At 38.2% G+C, this 21,951-nt stretch overlaps 1 protein-coding gene across 5 annotated transcripts in view; it reads right to left on the bottom strand.

The window, feature by feature from the left end:
* Positions 1-2,863: 2,863 nt before the first annotated feature.
* LOC121323699 (myc box-dependent-interacting protein 1) overlaps positions 2,864-21,951 on the bottom strand; it is a 93,019-nt gene continuing 73,931 nt past the window's right edge. For 4 of the 5 annotated variants that reach the window (XM_041264897.1, XM_041264898.1, XM_041264899.1 and 1 more), the window contains 5 exons: positions 20,584-20,748; positions 19,437-19,505; positions 9,472-9,576; positions 7,172-7,273; positions 2,864-6,536 (listed from right to left, as the gene is read on the bottom strand). In XM_041264897.1, the coding sequence (XP_041120831.1) occupies positions 6,435-6,536; positions 7,172-7,273; positions 9,472-9,576; positions 19,437-19,505; positions 20,584-20,748 (543 nt within the window). In that variant the 3' untranslated portion in view covers positions 2,864-6,434. The remainder of the gene's footprint in view (positions 6,537-7,171; positions 7,274-9,471; positions 9,577-19,436; positions 19,506-20,583; positions 20,749-21,951) is intronic. The other variant, XM_041264902.1, reaches the window with a different exon arrangement.

The following is a 21,951-nucleotide window of genomic DNA, read 5'->3' as shown; positions in this document are numbered from 1 at the left end:
TGTTTCTCAAATAATACATTTTAAAAGATTTTTCTTTGTATCATTACACAGTTCCTTTCGAGTGCTTCCTGACTCCTGAAATCATGCTGCAGTGACCCGTGTCATTCTACAAACACACAAAATACATGAGTCTGTAATGTTTCCTCAAAGAAACTGTTACATGAAAAATCAGTATGTTACTGTCAGTGTGAATAAGGGAATCAAAGCTTGTCACTGTGTGCTCTATAAACAGGCATATTTCAGATCAATGGGATTCTTACCTGTGCAATCTTTTAAATGTGTTTGGTATTACAATACGCGGCCAAAGCTGTTGACAACCTACTAAACACATCAGGCAATATTTATTAAGGTCTTATATTGCTTTAATAGGAAACTGATCATGTTTGATATTTAATAATTATGCATATTGATTTGTGTTTAACAAGTTAAGCAACAGGTTCAGTTTTCATTAAATCAGTTTGTATGTAAACATAAAAGCATAAAAAAAAAAAAAAAACGCTAGCTCATGTGATTCATTACTTTGTCTAACACATTCACATTGAAATGTATTTAGAAATTCAACACAAGTGAAGCCTACAGTTATAATCTTTCGTTTATTTATTTTTTAGATGATTCAAAGTAATTGTTTTATTCTTGCAAAGCATCTTCTGAAACCACATTTTGCATTTGTATGTGTGTGTGTGTGTGTGTGTGTGTGTGTGTGTGTGTGTGTGTATATATATATATATATATATATATATATATATATATATATATATATATATATATATAGATAGATAGATAGATAGATAGATAGATAGATAGATAGTTGCTGGTTGGTACCTAAAGGTACATCTACCTGGCAAAACTATCAGTTCCTGTTTATATAATTGGAAAAGGAATAATCAAGTTACTGTATGTCCAGGAGACACAAGAATAAACTTTCCTTGATTGGTTTCATAATCGTCTATCTAGAAGTGTTTTTCTTTCACTGATCGTCCGGCTACATATTCTGGTGGCAGCAGTGGGGTGAGCTACACTACAGAACAGAGATTACATTCAGTTTAACTGCATCAAGTACAAAAAAAGGAATAAACCACTGTTTTGCTATATACAAAAACCTGACTGAAAAAGATTGATGGCAGAAGACAGTACCAGATTGCCTTTTACAGCTGAACTGCCAACTTTATAGGGAATGGAAAAGAATGTTTTAGCCAATGGATTGGCAGGTTTGAAGGGTGCCTAATACCATACCTGACATGCAGCCGGAGAATCTGAAGAGTGCCAAGAGTTGTGCACCAAAGCCTCTCCTGGAGCTCTTGGACTTGAATGCCATTCACTCCCTTCCTCCAAAAGGAGCCTGATCCTTTTGGGTACAGCACTCCTGGTGTTGTTTTTCAGATCGCATTGGTGATCTTGAGACTGTATCACATACCTGCCCTGCTACCATTCCGGCGTCTTCATTTCCTGCTCCAGGAACAGGCCAGACTGGCCAGGAAGGCTTGCAACACATTCTTCAGCTACCATCACCTCAGAGACCCCTGGAGGTGATGCTGCTCCCTCACACATCCCTGAGCCAGGCAGCTGCACCTCAGCCACTGAACTCGAAGTGGCAGGACTGTCAGGTTCCCAAAGCATTTACAGGACTATTCTGTTAATTTGCTTTTTTTTTTTTTTTTTTTTTTTTTTTATAAGCACTTTAACGAAGTGTTTATATCCAGTAATGTTATAGAAGTTTGTGTTATAGTTGTATTTGTATAAAGACACAAGAATAAACGTTCCCTGGATTGGTTTCACAAACAGCTGTCTTGAAGTGGTTTTCTTTCACCGATCAGCTGGATACACTTAAGTGTTATTTTTTTTGTGCAAGGGAAAGGTTAAAAAACAAGTAACATGCAACTTACAATGAGATGTGAAGACCTTGATAATAAGGGATATTGAAGTCTAGGAGAGCTGCAGTAAGAGTTGGGGTCTGGGGGGACAGCCTACACAAAGCATGGATGTCGAATATGAATTTTCAAATGATTATCATGGAGTAAAGTCCTTTTTGTACACATGGCTATGCATGTGTTCTGGCCACCGATTGGTTGGCTTAATGAAAGCTATATTTTCAGAAGCGTTCCTCTGAATGTCACAACAGGATATTGCAGGCAATTCAGCTACTACAAGCCAATTGGCTGAGCTGTGGAAGGAACTAGGGGTGTGCCGATACTAGGATATTATGAGTAATTGCCTTTAAGAAATGTGAAGTAGTTAGGTATGAATTAAAAGTGATAACATTTCTTAATTAATTACATTGAGAAAATCGAACCTTTATTTTTTAGAAATGTCTTCATCATAAAAACTTGGGCGCTTGGGGAGCCGGGACATGGAGTAAAACTATTTATAAAACATATGAACTGTAAACACACCATCACAATTCTCATTCTTTACGGGAATGAATTAAAAGTGGTGGTAGCTGACAATAATCAAATAGATTTGACCTGTATTGCACGTCCATCGTTATATAGGTCTCAAACGTGCAGTTTTAAAAGAAACACATAAAACATGATCTCCAGTACCACACTAGGTTAAAGAAAGTTCTCAGTTTCTATGCCTTTCTCTCAGAGAATCTGCTACACTTGTGTGGATTCTTTCCCCACCCACAACAGTGTCTTATGGGTCAAAGTGTTATTGGTTGAAACATGTCAGTCAGTAGGGGAAGCAGCTGGTTGCTTAACAACAGGAACAAAGGTTTTGAAGGGGTACGGACAATTTCTCTTTCTCTCTCTCTACAGGTGAAATAATCATTGAATATCCCTCTAGAATTCACTGGATTTTCCCCTGTACATTTCAATGATTTGTTTATCTTGCATAAAAAATGAAAAAAAAAAGACACAGCCAGGAGGATATAACTCATTTTAATTTCAATGACCAGACAACATGTCACAGGATGTACAACATTTTTAAAGGAATACATTGTATATAGCGGCTGGGGTGCAGACCAGTTGAACTTCAAGCACATGGGTTTTCTTACCTTGTAAGTAGAATTATTATCACAACAATTAACCATACTTCCCTTTTTTAAAAAAAACCCAAATATTACTACAAAACATAAACAAACTGAGCAGGTTTTTATTTTGTAATTTTGTGGGCTAATATAATTGGCATTTTACATTTCTGTTTGGCTAGAAGGAAACAACTGGAGTTTTTCTTCTTTGGTGGTGGTTTTTGTTTAAGTGTCATTTGTATTTTTTAATTTTTTATTTTACAAGGTAAGAAAAACAAATCATTACTTTTGTTTCAACCTTTTGGACACAACAGCAATCAATCCCAAGCCATTGTCAAGTGTGTGCCTGCTGTTGTAACCATGACAACATAAAATACAATTAAACAAAAAAGATGATCAACACCTTCTTCATATCACAGGAACTACATGAGGAGGCTTTATTGCACAACGCACATGAAAAGTGGGACTGCTGAAATGAGTAGCTGAAACCAAACACATTAACTATCAATATACATCAAGTTTTTAAAAATCATAACGCAAATAAATAACAGACGAGATCCCTGGGTTGGTCTGAGTTAGTGGCCTGACATCGCCTGACACCCAGTATAGCCACGGATGAAAGTACACGGTAAGCTCATATAAGGGATATTTTATGACATCACAATGACATGAACCAACAAACACTGGTAATCCACTGCAGTATGTGTCCAATGGTCTTCTATAATAGAAGGCAGGTAGGGGTAATGAAACTAATGATAACATGCTGTCTATTATAAAGAAGAGAAGCAGCTACCAATTCATGTATTAGAACCGCTGCGCAATATTTCTTCCAAATATATTGTGTTGCCACTGCTGGCAGAGCTAGGCCTTCCTCAGGGTAATAGACAGGTATTAATGTATACCACAAGTATTCTTCTGTTATGGCGATGACCAAACTTCTACTAAAACAGTTTTCATCGGACTTTGTTAGTGACCTCCACAGCAAACAAACAAATCTAATAAACAACAATAGAAAATTGAACTCCAGTTTAGTCCCACTTTCGTTCGTAATATAATACAATTGAATTCCCTTTTTAACTAGTCACAATATAACGTCATGCAACATTTTGTTTTAAAATAGTATTAAAATGATTTCATTTAATGCCTCATATACAGTATCCAAGGGCGCTCCAGTGGTGTTTTCAGTGGCAAACTTAACACGTTTTGGGGGAAACGCTAGCGCAACTTCTTTCAAGACTTTCAGAGGTCATTGCCTTTCTATTAAATACAACAGTTATCATTTACAACAAGGCCCCTTGCTGAAGGGAATATGACTAACTGAGTATTTTATCACTACATTAAGTAAAAATAAATCTAAATAAAAAAGTATGATTTCTAAAATAAGATACAATTGACTAAAACTGTACTATAAGGCTGTAATTCTAGCAAGGGCTTCTGGTGACAATGGAAACCACAAGAGCAAAGCCTTATTGTATAAATTTGGGTGTACATTATCCCTTTTATTATACTATTTTTTCAAACTTAAAGTCAAATGTCCGCATAGGCTAAAGAAGACATTACATGTTTATATGCCTTAAAATGCATCACCATGAATACTGGTATTACAGATTCAATACGAAGCTGAATACTGGTATTACAGATTCAATACGAAGCTGAATACTGGTATTACAGATTCAATACGAAGCTGAATACTGGTATTACAGATTCAATACGAAGCTGAATACTGGTATTACAGATTCAATACGAAGCTGAATACTGGTATTACAGATTCAATACGAAGCTGAATACTGGTATTACACATTCAATACGAAGCTGAATACTGGTATTACAGATTCAATACGAAGCTGAATACTGGTATTACAGATTCAATACGAAGCTGAATACTGGTATTACACATTTCGCATCAATAAATGATCATAGTTCTGCTAAAGTGTAATAACCTGAGTAAATAGTATACGTTAGCAAAATAGTATTGGGCATAAACTTTTAGCAAGAAGACTTTATTGGATCACCCTATAATCCGCCAGCATAAATTACACCTGGGATTTTTCAGTACCAGGGAATATAACTGGCTTGCATCAATAACACGATAACTACATTACGCCCGGATAACCACAGATAGGTGCTTGATGCAAACCAGGGTTATTCCTTAGTGCTGCAGAAAACTCTAAAAAAAACCACCTCAACATTGCATAGTGAACTGTCACTTTAGTCCTGGGCTGCTTTAAACTTTGCAAATGCTTAAAATGTTTGCCAAACATGTTTGCCCCTCACTTATCTTTCTAATCTGTGAGACAGTGTTCACAGCAAACAAAAGAGAAGAGTTTGCCAATGTTCAGGAATGCTTGCAAAAATGTGTGTATTTGGGCACGACTGGGGACACTGTAGAGGGACTTAACGAAAACGTCTGAAGAACCACTATTGTCAACATTATAATGTGCGCTGCTAACACGTTTGCTAGGTTGACTCTGCTGTGCTTATGCATTTTAGAACATTTTTTTTAACAGAACCAAGATATTCTTGTGTGTGGTTTGTTTTAAGGATACCATTTGTACATTGTATTGGTGTGTTGCAAACCTGGTTGCCAAGACAATGTCATTCTAGTAGTATTTGCACTTATTGTAAATTACACTGTATTTAAATATGAATCTTGCATTGTAACCCCGTACTGCCCTGTAACACCTTTAAGTCGCCTTGGATAAAGGTGTCTGCCAAAAAAACAAATAATAATAATACAGGACGGAACATAACACTTTAGAATGACATACAGGTTTAGGTGGCCAGAGATAATGCCTGAATATCGGTCTACGCTAGGAGACCCCATTTTATGATTTAGGAACAAGGAGGGTGTCACAATGGTATAGTCTTCATTACACCCAAAACTTTGACGGAGTTCAATTAAACAGCGACAGTCTAAAACTCATTCAAGTCTGGTGTTTCAAGACCTATTTTTTATAACATTCATGCATTTACTCTTACATTAATAAAGCAAATAGTGTATATCAATTTAATCTTTTTTTGAAAGCCAGCAAAATGCAGCTTGAAATCTCTTCTTGGTTAATTGTTGTCTGTATGCCTGACTTTTTGTTTTTTATATATGTCTATGGTACTAACACAGAACAACTGGAGGAAGACATTTCAAGGAGGCATTCTGCTTGTCAGGAATGAGGCAGCTGGATGTAGCTAAAGGAGAATACAACCTGAAGCTGAATTTACTTTAAAATATGAAGATTATTTTAATTTTTTCTAATACTTCTCAACATGTGTCCCCATGAAGAGGGAGGGGGCAGATTAACAAATGAACAACTGTTTTAATAAAATTACAATGAACTTGGTAACCAGGGTCTGCAATAGAAAAGGTGCTTCACCAGCAAAACTGAGCTTTGGGTTTAACTTTCTCAGGCCGAAACTGCTGACGAGGAAACCACAGTGTTGCCATGGAGACTAGATCCTGGTTCAGGCCTTGTTACAGCCTCCGGGTAAAGTTCTCAGGGAAAACTCCTTTGCCTTTGAGGGTTTTATTCTGCAGCCAATCCACTTCCTTCACTCCCATTAGCCAACCGTCGTCCTGGAGACACAAACATTGCAGGTCAGCATTGCTTACTTATTGTGACTGCATTTATTTTGTTAAAAGGTGAATGGTCCCGCAGTCAAGTTCTGGTGGTATTTCTAGTTAAAAACACCAGTTTAAAGAAAACACTAAAAAGGCAAGACATTAAGTTGCCGTTTTGATTCCTGATGTAGAATGCTTACTAAATGGTTCTGTACTAAGGGGGCAAAATTCTTCATTGCATTATTCCCCCCAATTTCTGTTTGTTTTTTCTCTCAGTATTTGTATTACAAACTGAAACAATGTACATATTAATTATTATGATAACTCTATAGACACTACTTGTAACTGTTTTGTTGTCATTTAGCTGTGTGACTTGCATGTGTTATCCATAGTGAGGTATACTCTGTGACTTGCATGTGTTTTCCATAGTGAGGTATACTCTGTGACTCGCATGTGTTTTCCATAGTGAGGTATACTATGTGACTCGCATGTGTTTTCCATAGTGAGGTATACTCTGTGACTTGCATGTGTTTTCCATAGTGAGGTATACTCTGTGACTCGCATGTGTTTTCCATAATGAGGTACTGTAACACCCAGTTTAGTGCACCATGTGGTGAGGCTCCAGATGCAATGCCACGTCTCCACTGTACCTGTTCGTCAGGGTTGTCGAAGGGAATCACAAACACTATATCCCCCCCTTTCAGGCCCAGCTCGTCTGCATCAGTTGCTCCATAGTCATGCAATGCTTGAACCTGTGTGGACAAACATTTTAGAGCTTTTAAACTATTTCACTCTTTATAAATCACAGAAGCCATCGAGAAATACCTATAATTGAAATCATTTCTCTACGTGTATTATATTTGTTGTAAAAGGCTGTATTTTTGTCACAGTTACCATGGATTTCATGTAGAGTAACTGAAGAGAAAAATTATCAATTTTGATCAATGTGGCAACACTATTTTAATAAATATTATGTTTAATCGTGAAATATCTATTTTTAGACCATGTATGACCATAAGAGTGATTAAAGGGTTAAACGTATTTATAATTCCATTGCACTTTCAATATTGTAATGAAAAGATGAGAAAAGGGAGTAAGGCTTGCACGGCAACTATAGCATTAAGTGATAAACTGAGGCCCACTGCTAAGATTGACTAAACCACAGAGAAGTACAGAAACTATACTTCTGGAATGTAATAAATGTTTATTTGCAGAAAGGTTGAGGTTGTGAAATGTAAATGGGTTGTGGTCATACATGTCACTTTATAATAAAAGGGCTAGTTCTAATATTTCATGAAAGTAATTAACAGCTAAAACTGCTAGAATAATCATCAAAAGCAATCTAAGAAATTAAATAAGAGGTGCTGGAGTTATTTGCAAGAACAAAGCTGTGAATTCTAATTGAATATATGTGACAGAGAGCGAATGAATCCTAGAAAACAATCTTCCTCCCGATCTGTGAGGGCGCTGTATAACAGGAACAGTGTGCCCCGGACTGGTTGGACTGGCAGTTCATTCCAGGGTCAGTCTCAAGTCAGCTAGCCAGGAAGGGGGTGGAGTCACAATGCCAGAAGTAATTGCCTTAAAGCGGTATGCAATGTGTCAGTCATGGATTGGAGGAGACGTGACTGGACTACCTATCGCAGGGGGCGTGACTAAGGGTATAATTGGGGGATGTGATGATGTAATCTGTTCCTCTGATGTGATTTCCGCTAGGATCGAGAAAGTAAACAATCCATTAGTACTTGTGAGTGAAGTGTTTTGAACGTGAACAATGCTTAACCCTTTGTAGTCAATTTATTCAGCGCTTGTCAGGTGCGTCAGGTCCAATTTCTTTTCACACACACGAATATTTTACATGCGCCGTTTGAACATGACTTGAGTCTTCTTCAGATTCATTTTCAAACCCGCTTTGACGCTAGCCTCTTGTAGTTCTTGTATTCTTGTTTGTAACTCTTCTGGGCACTGAGATTATTATACTGACTTGTGCTATACTGACACAAATTTTCTTTTGTGTGTTTTTCAGTATTATTTTACTAAACTTTTGATAAAATTCATAAAAAGAGATAACAGTGTTGCGTATTTTGTTGTCAATTGTTATCTATGTGACCTTGAACTTGGGTGGGTGAAATTTGTAAGAAAGAGTGCTAATTGAAGTAAAACCATTACACAGTAATTAATAATCTTTATTGGGTATCTAAACACCAATTCTCCCTGAAACTATGATGTGCCACGAAAAACACACAGCCCAAGCTCTTGGGTAGGTGTGTGCACAAACCTGTGTTTTAAATATTTTGAATGCTTTGCCAATGACATCCTTAGTAAGAGTTCTATACTCTTGGCAAAATTACACATTTTAACAAAAACATTCCACATAATGAAGTGAGTTTATTTTAGTATTTCTTAATTTTCATAGGCTTCATGTATTGTATTCTTCTACAAATAAAATAGTTATCATTCATTGGTTGGAGATCTGTTAAAAAAAAATAACAAAACAAAAGCAAGGACAAATAATACAGATAATATTCTCTTATTGGTGTTTCTAAACGTTTCAGCCTGCTTAGTAAGAGATGACTCAACACAGAAGCTGTCATAACATTGTCGTTTGTAACAGATTCTACCCCCTTACAAACCCGCGATCCAACTGTTTATCAGGTACTGTACCTGGTTCTGTCCGACTCTTCACTACACAGTGATGACTGTATGATACTCTTTGGTATGGGTAGCCATAAAAATACATCTACAGTGTGGAACCCACACATGGTGTGTCCAATCTGCTTACTAGCCTCCTCTCAGCTGTATACCGTGCCACATTTATGGAGACTCACATTTCTGTTGCTTCACCTATCATGCCAATGTGAACGTCTGGGAAAACAAACACAACAACTAAACAATAAGAGACTTGTGAGGTCTATCCTGCCGCACCCCCTAAGCCCCAGTCCACACCTACTTTGAACAAAAAATTTGGAGGCATGTCCCCTCCCTCTGAGGAAGTGATGTCATGAACAGCTCCATTGGTCGCTGCCGGCTCCGTCACTATGGAAGGCAGAGAATTCTGCAAAACAGAAAACATAAAAAAAAATGCAGTCAAATAATCAGAAATGTGGATAATAATACAATCCTTTCTTTGCTGGAGGAGTCACCCCAGCGTGACAATAATGAGCTCCTCCTCCACTGCCATTTCCTCATGAAAGACACACACTCCCGCTTCCTGAGCGTTCAGTTACAATCAACTGGGGTGAGCGAACGAAAAGAAACTAAACAATCAGGAAACAGGATGTAAACAGCAACTTTATGATCCAGCAAGCAACAACGGCTGCATCGGATAACAATGGGTACTATGGGAAATGGCAAAGGATGAGTTCATTATTGTCACGTTTGGTGTGACTCAGCGAAGGAAAATCCTTCACCTTGCTGGTGTGAGGAGGGTATTTACCTCAGCGACACTGACCGCTCTACTCTAAACCGGATTGGTTGGGCTGATCCATGAAGTTTACATTATTAATTTATGTTTTTAACAATCATTGCAGATACCTTACCATACTCTACTACTGCTATTAACTATAACTACTTCCTCCATCATATACTTGATTTTATTCTGTTTATTATTTATATCCGTATTTACATTTTTTGCAGTTGCTCTTATTTGAAATCATTCTCGTCCATTTATCATACTTACTACATGCTCTTACTGGACTTTACTCGTATAAGGACAGAAGTCATTGTATTTTGTATCTTGCTGTTAATTGTACTGTAATTCTTGATACGTATTTTTGTATACAAATGTAAGTCGCCCTGGGTAAGGGCATCTGCTAATAAATAAATTAATAATAATAATAATAATAATAATAATAATAATAATAATAATAATAATAATAATAATAATAATAATAATGCTATAAGTTAACTGCTTTTAGTCGAACTTGCTCAAATGCAATTATTTGCTGTATTTTTTATTTTGCTTTTATTTGACTTATCTGCTATTAACTATTGTACTTTATAACTGCTCTCACTGTGATAACAATTGTCACTTTGGATAAAGGCGTCTGCTAATACATACATACATACATACATACATAAATAATACTGGTCACACTGGATTTAGTACCAGTCTTGGTAATCACTGCAAATAACCTTTTTTTGTAAATACATCAAATGCCCCTCTGCCAGGGGTACTGATTTGAAAGAAGAAAAAGTTTTACAATACAATTCAACTTTGCTTAAATTCCACATTTTTTATTACATGTACAAATTAGCAATGTCCACTTTTTACTAACCATATACAGTACATCTCCATTTATTGTTTTAAATATATCTCAAAAAATGAATGTCAGAACTATATTTAACTACAAATGAAATACACTTCCAATATATTTCAGCAGCCATTTTTGAATTTTCAATATATATTTCTACTGCAAATATAATTTCGATATGTATCTTCCATGTGGGAAAATACTTCAAGAAGGAAGTCTGTAACCTGAACTTTACTTATTTATGGGTGGAATGCATATGCTGTAGAGCAATAGACCATGAGCAAGAGGATAGTACACAGTATTGACTCCTTGCACAACAGGGCTGTTCTATAGAGAGTGATCACAACATAACCCCTCTACTGTCTTACTCCTCGTGCTCAACTGCTACTGCCTGCCAAGCCACTGCTCTGTGGATTGCAGCAGGACTGACCTGGTGACGTGATTTTTGACTGCATCTCGCCAGTTTCCGAGCGTCTACATAAGCAAACCCTTTCTGCAAGCACTCCATTACTTAGCATGAAGAAAATTATTAACATGCACAGTGATATGCCAAAAAAACAAAAACAAAACAAATAAACTAGGAGTGTCCATTGGAGCAATCCTTCTAGGTTTGAAGGTAACGGTCTGCTTCTCTGTGGCTAAATCACTTAGAATTGCAACACGAAAAATATAAGAATTAAAATGTAAATCCTTACTGCTCACCACCAGTGCAACTTGTTTATACACCTTCCAAAAAAGAAATCAGAAGCTCTACTAATGTTTGTTCCTTGGTTAAGATTTTAACTCAAAACCCCATTTAAACCGCATTCCTACTGCCGTGGATTTGTTTTAAATGTATCACTATTAGAATTATTTGGTATTAGAAAGTTAGATGAATATTATTCCACAGTGGAACTGATCATATCCAGATATTTGGTTTGTATGGTTCAAGAACTATGAGTTGGACAGTTCGGTTCTAATTCAGGTTTCACTGATCTTCCAGAGGAAGCTCACTTCAGAAAACCAAAAGAAAATCAAAAACTTGAAATTGAACCCCTCCTGACCCTGATTAAGGACCATACTGGTGGCTCATGAACGTGCAGAACTGCAGTCCAATGTACTGATCGCCATGTCATAGCAATGTCTTTGTGGAAGACAAGTGCTCCATATCCAGTGTTGTCCAATAACTTTGGCACTAGCTACATTCAATGCGGTGCAATCAGGGGCCATGAGAGCTTCCCCTCACAGCTCAGCAAGCAAGCGCACCTCAGACCTGAAATGCTCCTTCTGTGGTATTTACACCAAAAATGAATCCCAGTATGGTCTCACCAGGGAATTATACAACCACACCATTACCTCCCTTGTTTTAGTCTACACATCTTGCAAAGTAACCAAGTCTGGATACTGGTGGCTATGAGCCCACTACAATACCAAGATCTTTTTCATAGTGGGCCTGTTCTAGTTCATTACCACTCATTTGATCAGGAATAATGTCCACTGGGGCTAAGCTGAGCCCTCCAAAGTCAAGTGAGGTGGATTCAAACTCAGGCCTGTGGAGATGAAAGTAAATAAGACCGCTGCAGATGCTGAGCTGCATGGAAATCTCAGAATACATCCTGTGTATATTCATGTTTAGGGATTGGGTCTCTCCACTTACGTTCTGGTACTCGGTCTCTGCGGGAGGGTCAGTGGGCTGGCTGGACCACTCCACAGCAAACCTGCTGTCGGTAGGGGCACTGTCATCGCAGTACTGATTGGAGGCTCTGTTGCCCCCGCTCTCCTCCTCAACCAGCTCCACAACTGCAGGAGGAGCCTGCTCAGGCTGGGAGGGAGGGGGGCGGAACAGAGCGCGGGGATAGGGGAACGAGAAAGGCAGAAAAACAGGAGGTACAGGAATGCAAAGAAAAAAGAACACGAGAGACAGTTTAGAGAAGTGAAGTTGTTTTTTCAAATTCAGCTACCTTATCCCACTGCGCTTCCTGATGAAGGTCAATTGCTGTTCAATGAAAGGGGCTTCTTTGGCGAGTTGTGGATGTTTTACTTGTGCATGGAAGACGCCTTCACCTTTGAAATAAATTTCAAGAATTGGCTGGTAGGGGTGTGCCGATCCATCGATTTCCACGGTGACCTGTGATATTTTTCCTGATGATACAATTATCGATTCAGGGGTCATTTGTATCGGTACACTGCGTTTTTTTTTTAAAGATAAATATGAGACTGCATGTAAAAAAAAAAAAACACGGTGGAGTCTCTACTGAAAATCCAAGAATAAAATGTATTAGTATGTACTCTAGCAGCCTCAGCCCAAATTTTCCATCACCACGTGTAAAGTATGTTTTTGTCAAGCCCGCTAGAAGCGAACCGGAAAGTTTAACGGAGATGGGTTATTGTTGATCATCGCACCTTATTTAATGATGGAAGGCAACACGGTAAAATTCAACCTGTGTGCCGGCATATTTAAAATTAAAAATGTGGCCTTAATGGATATTTTTTTGATTCAAGGACTTACGTTAAGTTCTTGCTAAGAGTCATGTTATGTCCAACTATGAAACAAGAATCAAGTACCTGTTCTCAGGGAATACAACAAATCTCATTTTAAAGAACATCATCAGACCGGAGCTGCATTCATTTAGGTTCATCGTAATCATCAGACTGGCGGTACATTAGTTTAGTATCATCATCATCAGACCAGCGGTACATTAGTTTAGCATCATCTTCATCTTCATCATCATCATCATCATCATCATTACACAGCCAATGTAGGTGTAACATCTACTACTCGGTATGTATAACCTACACTGGAAACATTAAAATCGTTCAAAACTATCAGAAGCATCTGTGAGCGCTAAAAACATTACCAGTCCCAAGTGCATTTCATTTGCATCACTATGACATTGTGGAAAAGTAATGTATACATACTTAGGAGCCAAGGTGCACCCTTCTTACCAGTCCTTATATTACTGAATCTATTTCTGAATTATGTCAACGTGTAAAACAAAACGCCATGCAGAGGTTAGCATTCACCTGCAGTATTTGGTTAAAATTAATCTCCATAAAGATAACTATGATACAGAATATTTTTTTCAAATCCCCCCCCACCCCAAAGCTGCTCAATTGTATAGATTTTTGTATTTTTAAATCAGCAGCAGCAGCAGCAGCATTTAATATTGTTTTAAATTTTATTTTAAATATGAATCAGAAAACCATTAAAATCAAATGGGACAATAATTGTGAAATTTGTGTGTCGTATCATGACCTGTGTGTCGTATCATGACCTGTGTGTCGCGATATGTATTATGTCATGAAGACACTGCCAATGCTCAGCCAATCTAAACGTGCACGTGAATACTGTACTATTCAAGAGGTACCAAACAAGTATCATGGACTGAAATGAAATAGAATTGGAGAGTTTGTTCTATCTGGAGCGTGATAGGTAAGCATATTAGTGTTGTGCTGTGCACTGACAAACTTGGAGTCAATTGGAAAGGCTGTTCTCTAGATATTAGTAAAAATGTAAGTATTTTGCCTCGGGTTGCAGCATTAAAGGGGAGGGAAGGGGTTAACAAATGAATAACTGTTTTAATAAAACCATGGTCCGCTATAGAAAAAGAGCTTCCCCAGCAAAACTTAGCCTTTGAGGCCAAAACTGCTGACCAACGAAACTCCAGTGTTGCCATGGAGACAAGATCCTGGTTCATTTTTGTATAATGCACTATATGTTTCTACTGTAAATATATTTTGAAACATTTCTTTTTATATATTTGTCTTCCATGTAGGAAAATACTTCAAGAAGGAAGTCTGTAACCTGAACTAGAATGCTTATGCTATAGAGCAATAAACCATGTCCAAGAGGATAGTAAACAATATTGAGAGTGATCATAACATAACCCCTCTACTTTAATACTCCTGCTGCTCGACTGCTACTGCCTGCCAAGCCACTGCTCTGTGGACTGCAGCAGGACTGACCTGGTGACGTGATTTTTTACTGCACCTCGCCAGTTTCCGAGCATCCACATAAGCAAACCCTTTCAGTTTCAATGAGCACTCCATTACTGAAATAAGTTACTAACTTGCACAGTGATATGCCAAAAAAAAAACACAACAAAAAAATGTTTTATAACAATCTTTTTAAGTTTTGCCTCGACAGTCACATCATTTATGGGTAACTGTCTGCTTCTCCTTGGCTGAATCACTTAGAATTGTCACACGAAAAATACAAGATTTTAAATGTTTCCTTACCGCTCACCACCTGTCAAACTTGTTTATACGTCTGCCAAAATGATCTGAAGTTCTACTAATGTTTGTTCCTTGGTTAGTTTAAAACCCAATTGTTTCTGCCGTGGATTTGTTTTTAGTGTATCGCTATTTGGAAGATTTGTATTATTTGGTATTAGAAAGTTAAACTAATATTATTCCACAGTGGATTTCATTGTATGCAGATACTGTACTGGTACTTTGATTTCACAGTCATCAACACTTGTATGAAAAAAATACTTTTTGCTATTCTGACGAATTGATTTATAAATTTCATATGAAATGAAATTACTGGTACAGTATTGAGATTCGGTCAGTTTCACGGTTGTATAATATCAGTGTAACACCCGTTAAAAATGTGTCTATGTAATTTTAAATTTTCTCTTCTTCTCTCGCCTGTACCGCTTCAGTTTGGTCAAAGCACAGCAGCCACTGCGGTCCAGCGCATGCATTTCTGCTTATGTGCGCAGCTGGTTATCAGCTGGTGCGAGCTGCTGTGTACTGTCTAACTGTTATGGAGCACAGTGTTCACTGCGTTAGGGTTAGGGTTATGTGTTGAATGCGATACTGCTCATGAGCAAGAAAATGAACCTTTGTCTTTTCCCAGGCAGAGTATACTGTAAGCACCCCTGATGACCCTCCCCCCCCCTTTATTCTCTTTTTCGTGGGGTTTTAATAGAATGTTGTCTGTGTTTCTGTGGTCCAATAATATTAATAGGTTTGGCATATATTTTACATAAACCAATCAGAACCCAGAGTGCCCAGGTACGGCAACCTCTGCCTGGGACATTCATAAAAACTTGTTACCCCACAAAAACAAAGCAAACTAACTGGGCAAACTAGCGAGACAGACAAGCAAGTCTGCCTTCTTTTTTCTTAGCCTTAGCCAGTTAACTTAGTAGACTCTTACCGGAGTCCTTTATTATTTTTCTTAGCAGCGGAAAGTTAAACTATAGCCTCTGATAATTCTATAGTGGTGACCAGGAAAAGACATCAACCATTTTTCCCTCTGGCAATTTTATTTGTCTTCAAATTAGTACAGTATTCTTGTAAGGCTTCTTAAAAAGGCCTGTGACTTTAACCTGGAACAACAACAAGGGATTCATCATCTACTGGAACCACTGTAGCTGTGAAGCCGGGGATGCTGTCTGATCGCCGGGACCAAGAGAGAGGGAGAGCCGGTGTCGTGGGTGAATGGGTTGTTCTTGTTTTGTTTTTATCTTCATCAGTTTTTGTACAGCTAACATTTTGTAATTAAGTCCCCGGTGAACTGTAATCATTTGCCATATGGGGTGAAGACAACAATTAGTTACCGCCCGCTATGGCAAGTTTAAAAAAAAAAATGTAAATACATTTTTATTGTTCTGAACTGCTGTAGAGATTTTTTTTTAGCCCTCTTGGGAACTGTGTTTTAATATCTTTGGATTACAAATTTCAAATACTTTCTGAGACCTCCCAATCTGTTTTCTTCTCATCAAGTGCACAACTATACCAACTAAAATTAAACAGCTTAATTTAATTAGGACTGTTGAAACATAAAAGAAAGGACGTTGGATTTTTGTTGATTTTGAGTTATGTCGTTTCCTTTGTATTATTGTGTTTTTTGTTTTTCATTATTGGTAATCACCTTGTTCATTTTGTTTGTGTATTGGGTTTTTATCTGGCGGTTACTGTCCTGAAAGTGCTGTTTTTCTTCTTTTCATAACTCGTTGCTGGTATTTTTCCCCCCTCATACATAATGGTAAGATAGTGTTTTGCTAAAGTCTATAGGCCCAATACTAGTTTAAAATATAAAAGGTAATCTATTTTGGGAACTGCATGGATAGTTGGGGACGGGTTTTATTTACTATTTTATTTGCCCAGGTGAACGGAGATCTCCAATACTATTTTAAGTGTGTGTGTCTGACAGTGGAAAATAAAAGAAAGGTTTTTATTCTGAAAACTCCAAACTGTTGTACGTTTGCTTTATTATTAATATAGACTGTTACCAGCAATTTTATAGTATATTGTTTATTTTGTATATTACTATTAAGTGTACCGGAACATTGGCATTATTACATTTTGTTTAAATACCTTACTAGAGTGTGTTATATGTCACTACATTACAATATTTTTTCCCCTGCATTTTATAGTACTGCTAATTCTGGGTAACATACAGTACTGCAATTGATTTGATCATATTACTAATAGTTTACGCATAGCAGCTTTCAACCAATTCACCATTCTACCGCTGAAAACCAGGATCATCTCGTTTAACCTTACCAACCTATTTAGCATTGTGTTCATTCCCATTCCACTTCATCTGGACCACAGCAAACAAATTGTCTGTACTCTGCAGGCAGAGTGACCAGGGTGGGGTTACATCTACACTACCCGTCAAAAGTTTTAGATCACCCCCATTTTTCCAGTTTTTATTGAAATTTAAGCAGTTCAAGTCCAGTGAACAACCTGAAATGGTACAAAGGTAAGTGGTAAACTACCAGAGGTTAAAAAAAAAAAAAAAAGTTTAGGTTACCAAAAACTGAAAAATAATGTACATTTCAGAGTTATACAAAAAGGCCTTTTTCAGGGAACAAGTAATGGGTTAACAACTTATAGCTGTTCTGCAGCAATGGAGGTAAATTAAGCCTTGAAAGTTGATGCTAACAATTCCTACAGGTGTCCCAACTTTTGTTGATTACTTACAAACCCTCTGTCTGTATAAAAGAAGTGTTGGAACAGGCTATGTTACTACACCCTCTTAAGCATTATTTGGACAGTACTGTACTGCAGGAAGTAGTACATTGCTATCATAATGCCGAAAAAAAGGCAATTAACAAAGGATGACAGACAAACCATTATAACCCTTAAAAGTGTAGGTCTTTCCTTTAGAGAAATTGCAAAGAAAGCCAAGGTGTCAGTGAGTACAGTTTCCTACACCATCAAAAGGCACTTGGAAACTGGAGGAAACTTTGACAGGAAGAGGTCTGGCTGACTCAAAGCCACAACAGAATCAGAAGACAAGTTTCTGAGAGTCAACAGCTTGCATGATAGGCGGCTCACAGGACAACAGCTTCAAGCACAGCTTAACACTAGTCGAAGTAAGCAAGTCTCAGTTTCAACTGTGAAGAGAAGACATCGAGCTGCAGGTTTGACAGGTCGATTGGCAGTAAGAAAGCCATTGCTAAGATGGCAAAATTAGAAAAAGAGGCTTGCCTGGACCATGAAGTACCGCCAGTGGACTACTGAAGACTGGAAGAAAGTTTTATGGACCGATGAATTAAAATTTGAAATCTTCGGTTCATCATGCAGGGTTTTTGTACGCCGTCGAATAGGCGAAAGGATGGTTCCTCGGTGTGTGACACCAACTGTCAAACATGGAGGAGGAAGCATGATGGTCTGGGGCTCTTTTGCTGGATCCAGAGTTGGCAACTTGCACAGAGCGAGTAGCACCTGAACCAAAATGGCTACCACAGCATTTTGCAGCGCCATGCAATACCCTCTGGTATACGCCTAGTTGGTCAGGGGTTCATCCTACAGCAAGATAATGACCCAAAACATACCTCCAGGCTAAGTCAGAACTACCTTAGAAGAAAAGAACAAGACGGTAGGCTTCAAATCATGGAATGGCCAGCACAGAGTCTCCAGACTTAAACCCCTTCGAGCTGGTTTGGGATTAACTGGACAGAAGAGTGAAAGCAAAGCAACCTACAAGTGCAACACATTTGTGGGAACTTCTGCAACAGTGTTGGGAAGAACTTTCCGAACAATATTTGATTTCCATTGTAGAAAGAATGCCACGAGAGTTTTCAGCTGTTATATCTGCAAAAGGTGGCTACTTTGAGTCAAAAATTCAGATTAAATTTTGTTAAACAAAATGATTCCATGATTTCTTTTTTATCTCCAATTGTTTATTTGTTCTATGCTTTAATTTTAGAGTACACTGAGACACTATACTGCATAAATTTCAATAAAAACTGGAAAAATGGAGGTGTTCTAAAACTTGTGACCGGTACTGTATACAATATTACAGATCTTAATACTATAACATCATTATGAAAAAACAATGAAGCGCATTCACGCAGACACGGCTACAATTGTGTTACTGTCTGCAACGCACCTGCGTGAATGTGCTTCACTGTTTTTTTCAAAATGTTATAATAACAAATATATGAGCTTAACAGCAGATACCTGGTAAGTGCTTGACTTTTTACAACATTCTGTACATTTACTTGAGCCTATAGCACAGCGTCAATACAAGAACATTGCTCTTTTGGGGTGCTCCTATTCTTTCAATCAGATCTTAATACTACCACCCTTTAAGTTTACATTATTCCAGCCAGTGTTTTCTCTCAAGAGATATTACGACCTCACTGTTAAATAGTTTGCCAAGACCTATAAAATAGACCACCTCCAAACAGCAGCTGTACACATAATACAAGATACTCACGGACGTGGCAGAGGTAGCAGCAGCAGAATCAGTCCCAGCAATGTCAGTGCTCGCTTTTGCCTTTTCAGCCTGAGAAAGACAGAGATTTGGATTATCATTTGATCTAAGCAGGGCCTGGGGGGGGGTTACATACAGTGACAATATCTACACTCTCCAGCACAGCCATGGCATAGGAGTCAGGACCAGATCCTATTCCAGACATTCTGTAAACTCACCAGGAGTGTTTCGTGGGCAAGGATTGCTATAACATTGGGACAATGGAAATGCGTAGTTGAACATGGTTTGGCTGTGGTGCCTAATACCGAGCATGGTCTGACATCAGTTCATGTTTCATAGTATGTCAGCCTTGATATCTGCCTCCACCCCAGAGGAGCAGAAAGGGACTGAGAAACCAACCCTGGAGCCCAAGTGGCGATTATTTCTAACCCAAAGTTGTACAACCTTTTTATCTAAAAAAGATATGTTGATGGTCAATCACAAACATATAGTACAAAACACAACCAAAAAACTACGGATTGCCCAGAGTCTTAAACAGCACACTTCATGTCCACATGTGGTTTGTATGGTTCAAGAGCCGTGAGTTGGACAGTTCAGTTCCAAGCAGGTCTTCCAGAGCAAACTCACATTTCAAAATTTTAAGGCAATTTTTAAGAAAATCCAAACATTTTTAATATCTACTGACCCTGTTCAACAACAACTTTTTATTACCTAAAAACTTATGAAGAAATGTTTTATCTGAGGAGGATAGATATACCTCTAATCCTTTTATTTAAACATTTCCATCTCAAGTTTTAATCATCACTTGATAAGCAGTTTACAAACTACAGCAAAACATGTAGGTGTGATACAAACATACAAGAACACCTAAACATTTCCAGTAAATAAAAAACACCAAAAATGATTTACAAAAATAAAAAAAATAAATAAATAAGGAGATTAAGGACCATATTAGTGGATCATGAATATGCAGTACTGCAATCCAAGTGATTTGGAAAAAGATGAGACTTCCAACCTCAAGTGAGGTGGATTAAAACTCAGGCCTGTGGAGATGAAAGTAAATAAGACCTCTGCAGATGCTGAGCTGCATGGAAATCTCAGAATACATCCCGTGTATATTCTTGTTTAGGGATTGGGTCTCTCCACTTACTTTCTGGTACTCGGTCTCTGCGGGAGGGTCAGTGGGCTGGCTGGACCACTCCACAGCAAAGCTGCTGTCGGTAGGGGCACTGTCATTGCAGTGCTGATCGGAGGCTCTGTCGCCCCCGCTCTCCTCCTCAACCGGCTCCACAACTGCAGGAGGAGCCTGCTCAGGCTGGGAGGGAGGGGGGCGGAACAGAGCACAGGGATAGGGGAACGAGGAAGGCAGAAAAACAGGAGGTACAGGAATGCAAAGAAAAAAGAACACGAGAGACAGTTTAGAGAAGTGAAGTTGTTTTTTTTCAAATTCAGCTACCTTAATCCCACTGCATTTCCTGATGAAGGTCAATTGCTGTACAATGAAAGAGGCTTTTTTGGCGAGTTGTGGATGCCTTTTTAATGTTTTATTTATGCACGGAAAAATGCCTTCATCTTTGCAATCATTTCCAAGAAGTGGCTGGCAAGATTCCAGAATGTAACCAAAAGTGCATGTGAATATTGTACTCTTCAGGAGGTATCAAACAACTATCAGACAAAACTGAAATAAAATTGGAAAGTTTGTTCTGACAAGATTTTTTAGTGTGATGGGGAAGCATATTTGTGTTGTGCTGTGCACTGAAGACCATTGGTAAAGCACTGAGCACCCAAGCCCATTGGTAAAGCACTGAGCACCCAAGCCCATTGGTAAAGCACTGAGCACCCAAGCCCATTGGTAAAGCACTGAGCACCCAAGCCCATTGGTAAAGCACTGAGCACCCAAGCCCATTGGTAAAGCACTGAGCGCTGAAGCCTCTGCAACACTAACATGCTATCCCTCCTCACTTCAGAAAATCATCTCTGGGGAATATATAACAAAAATGAAACAAAAATAGAGAATTACATAACATACATAAAAAGGACAATAAACAGGTAATACAATAAACATGTGATATCAAAAGTATTTTTGTGTCTGTCTGTGCACAGCCTTCTTGGAAACTCTGGACAGTTTATTGTTCTGGTGAAATTGAGGAGCAGGGGGTGATGACCCGTAGAACATCCCAGAGAAAATTCAGAACAGCACTGAAGAGAAGAGCATGGATGCCATGTGCAAGATACACAGCAGTGCACACCATCACAGCACAGCTGCAGGACGATCCTTACAACAGCAACCACATCAAAGCTGTGGATTTGCCACCATTTTCATAGTCATTGCAGGAAGGGGTCTACACCCAGCACTCAGGGACTCAAACAGTTACACATGTTCACAACAGCATTAGCTGAAAGGCTGTTCTCTAGACATTAGTAAAAATGTAAGTATAGTACCGTGTCGCATATCCAACTAAAAAAGTGGATTAAAAGCGGATTAAATTAAAAGTGGACTAAAATTAAAAGCTGAAAG

The sequence above is a fragment of the Polyodon spathula genome, chromosome 11 (genome assembly GCF_017654505.1).
Source record: "Polyodon spathula isolate WHYD16114869_AA chromosome 11, ASM1765450v1, whole genome shotgun sequence".
Lineage (NCBI taxonomy): Eukaryota > Metazoa > Chordata > Actinopteri > Acipenseriformes > Polyodontidae > Polyodon > Polyodon spathula.
This window is presented reverse-complemented; position numbering and strand designations above follow the sequence as displayed.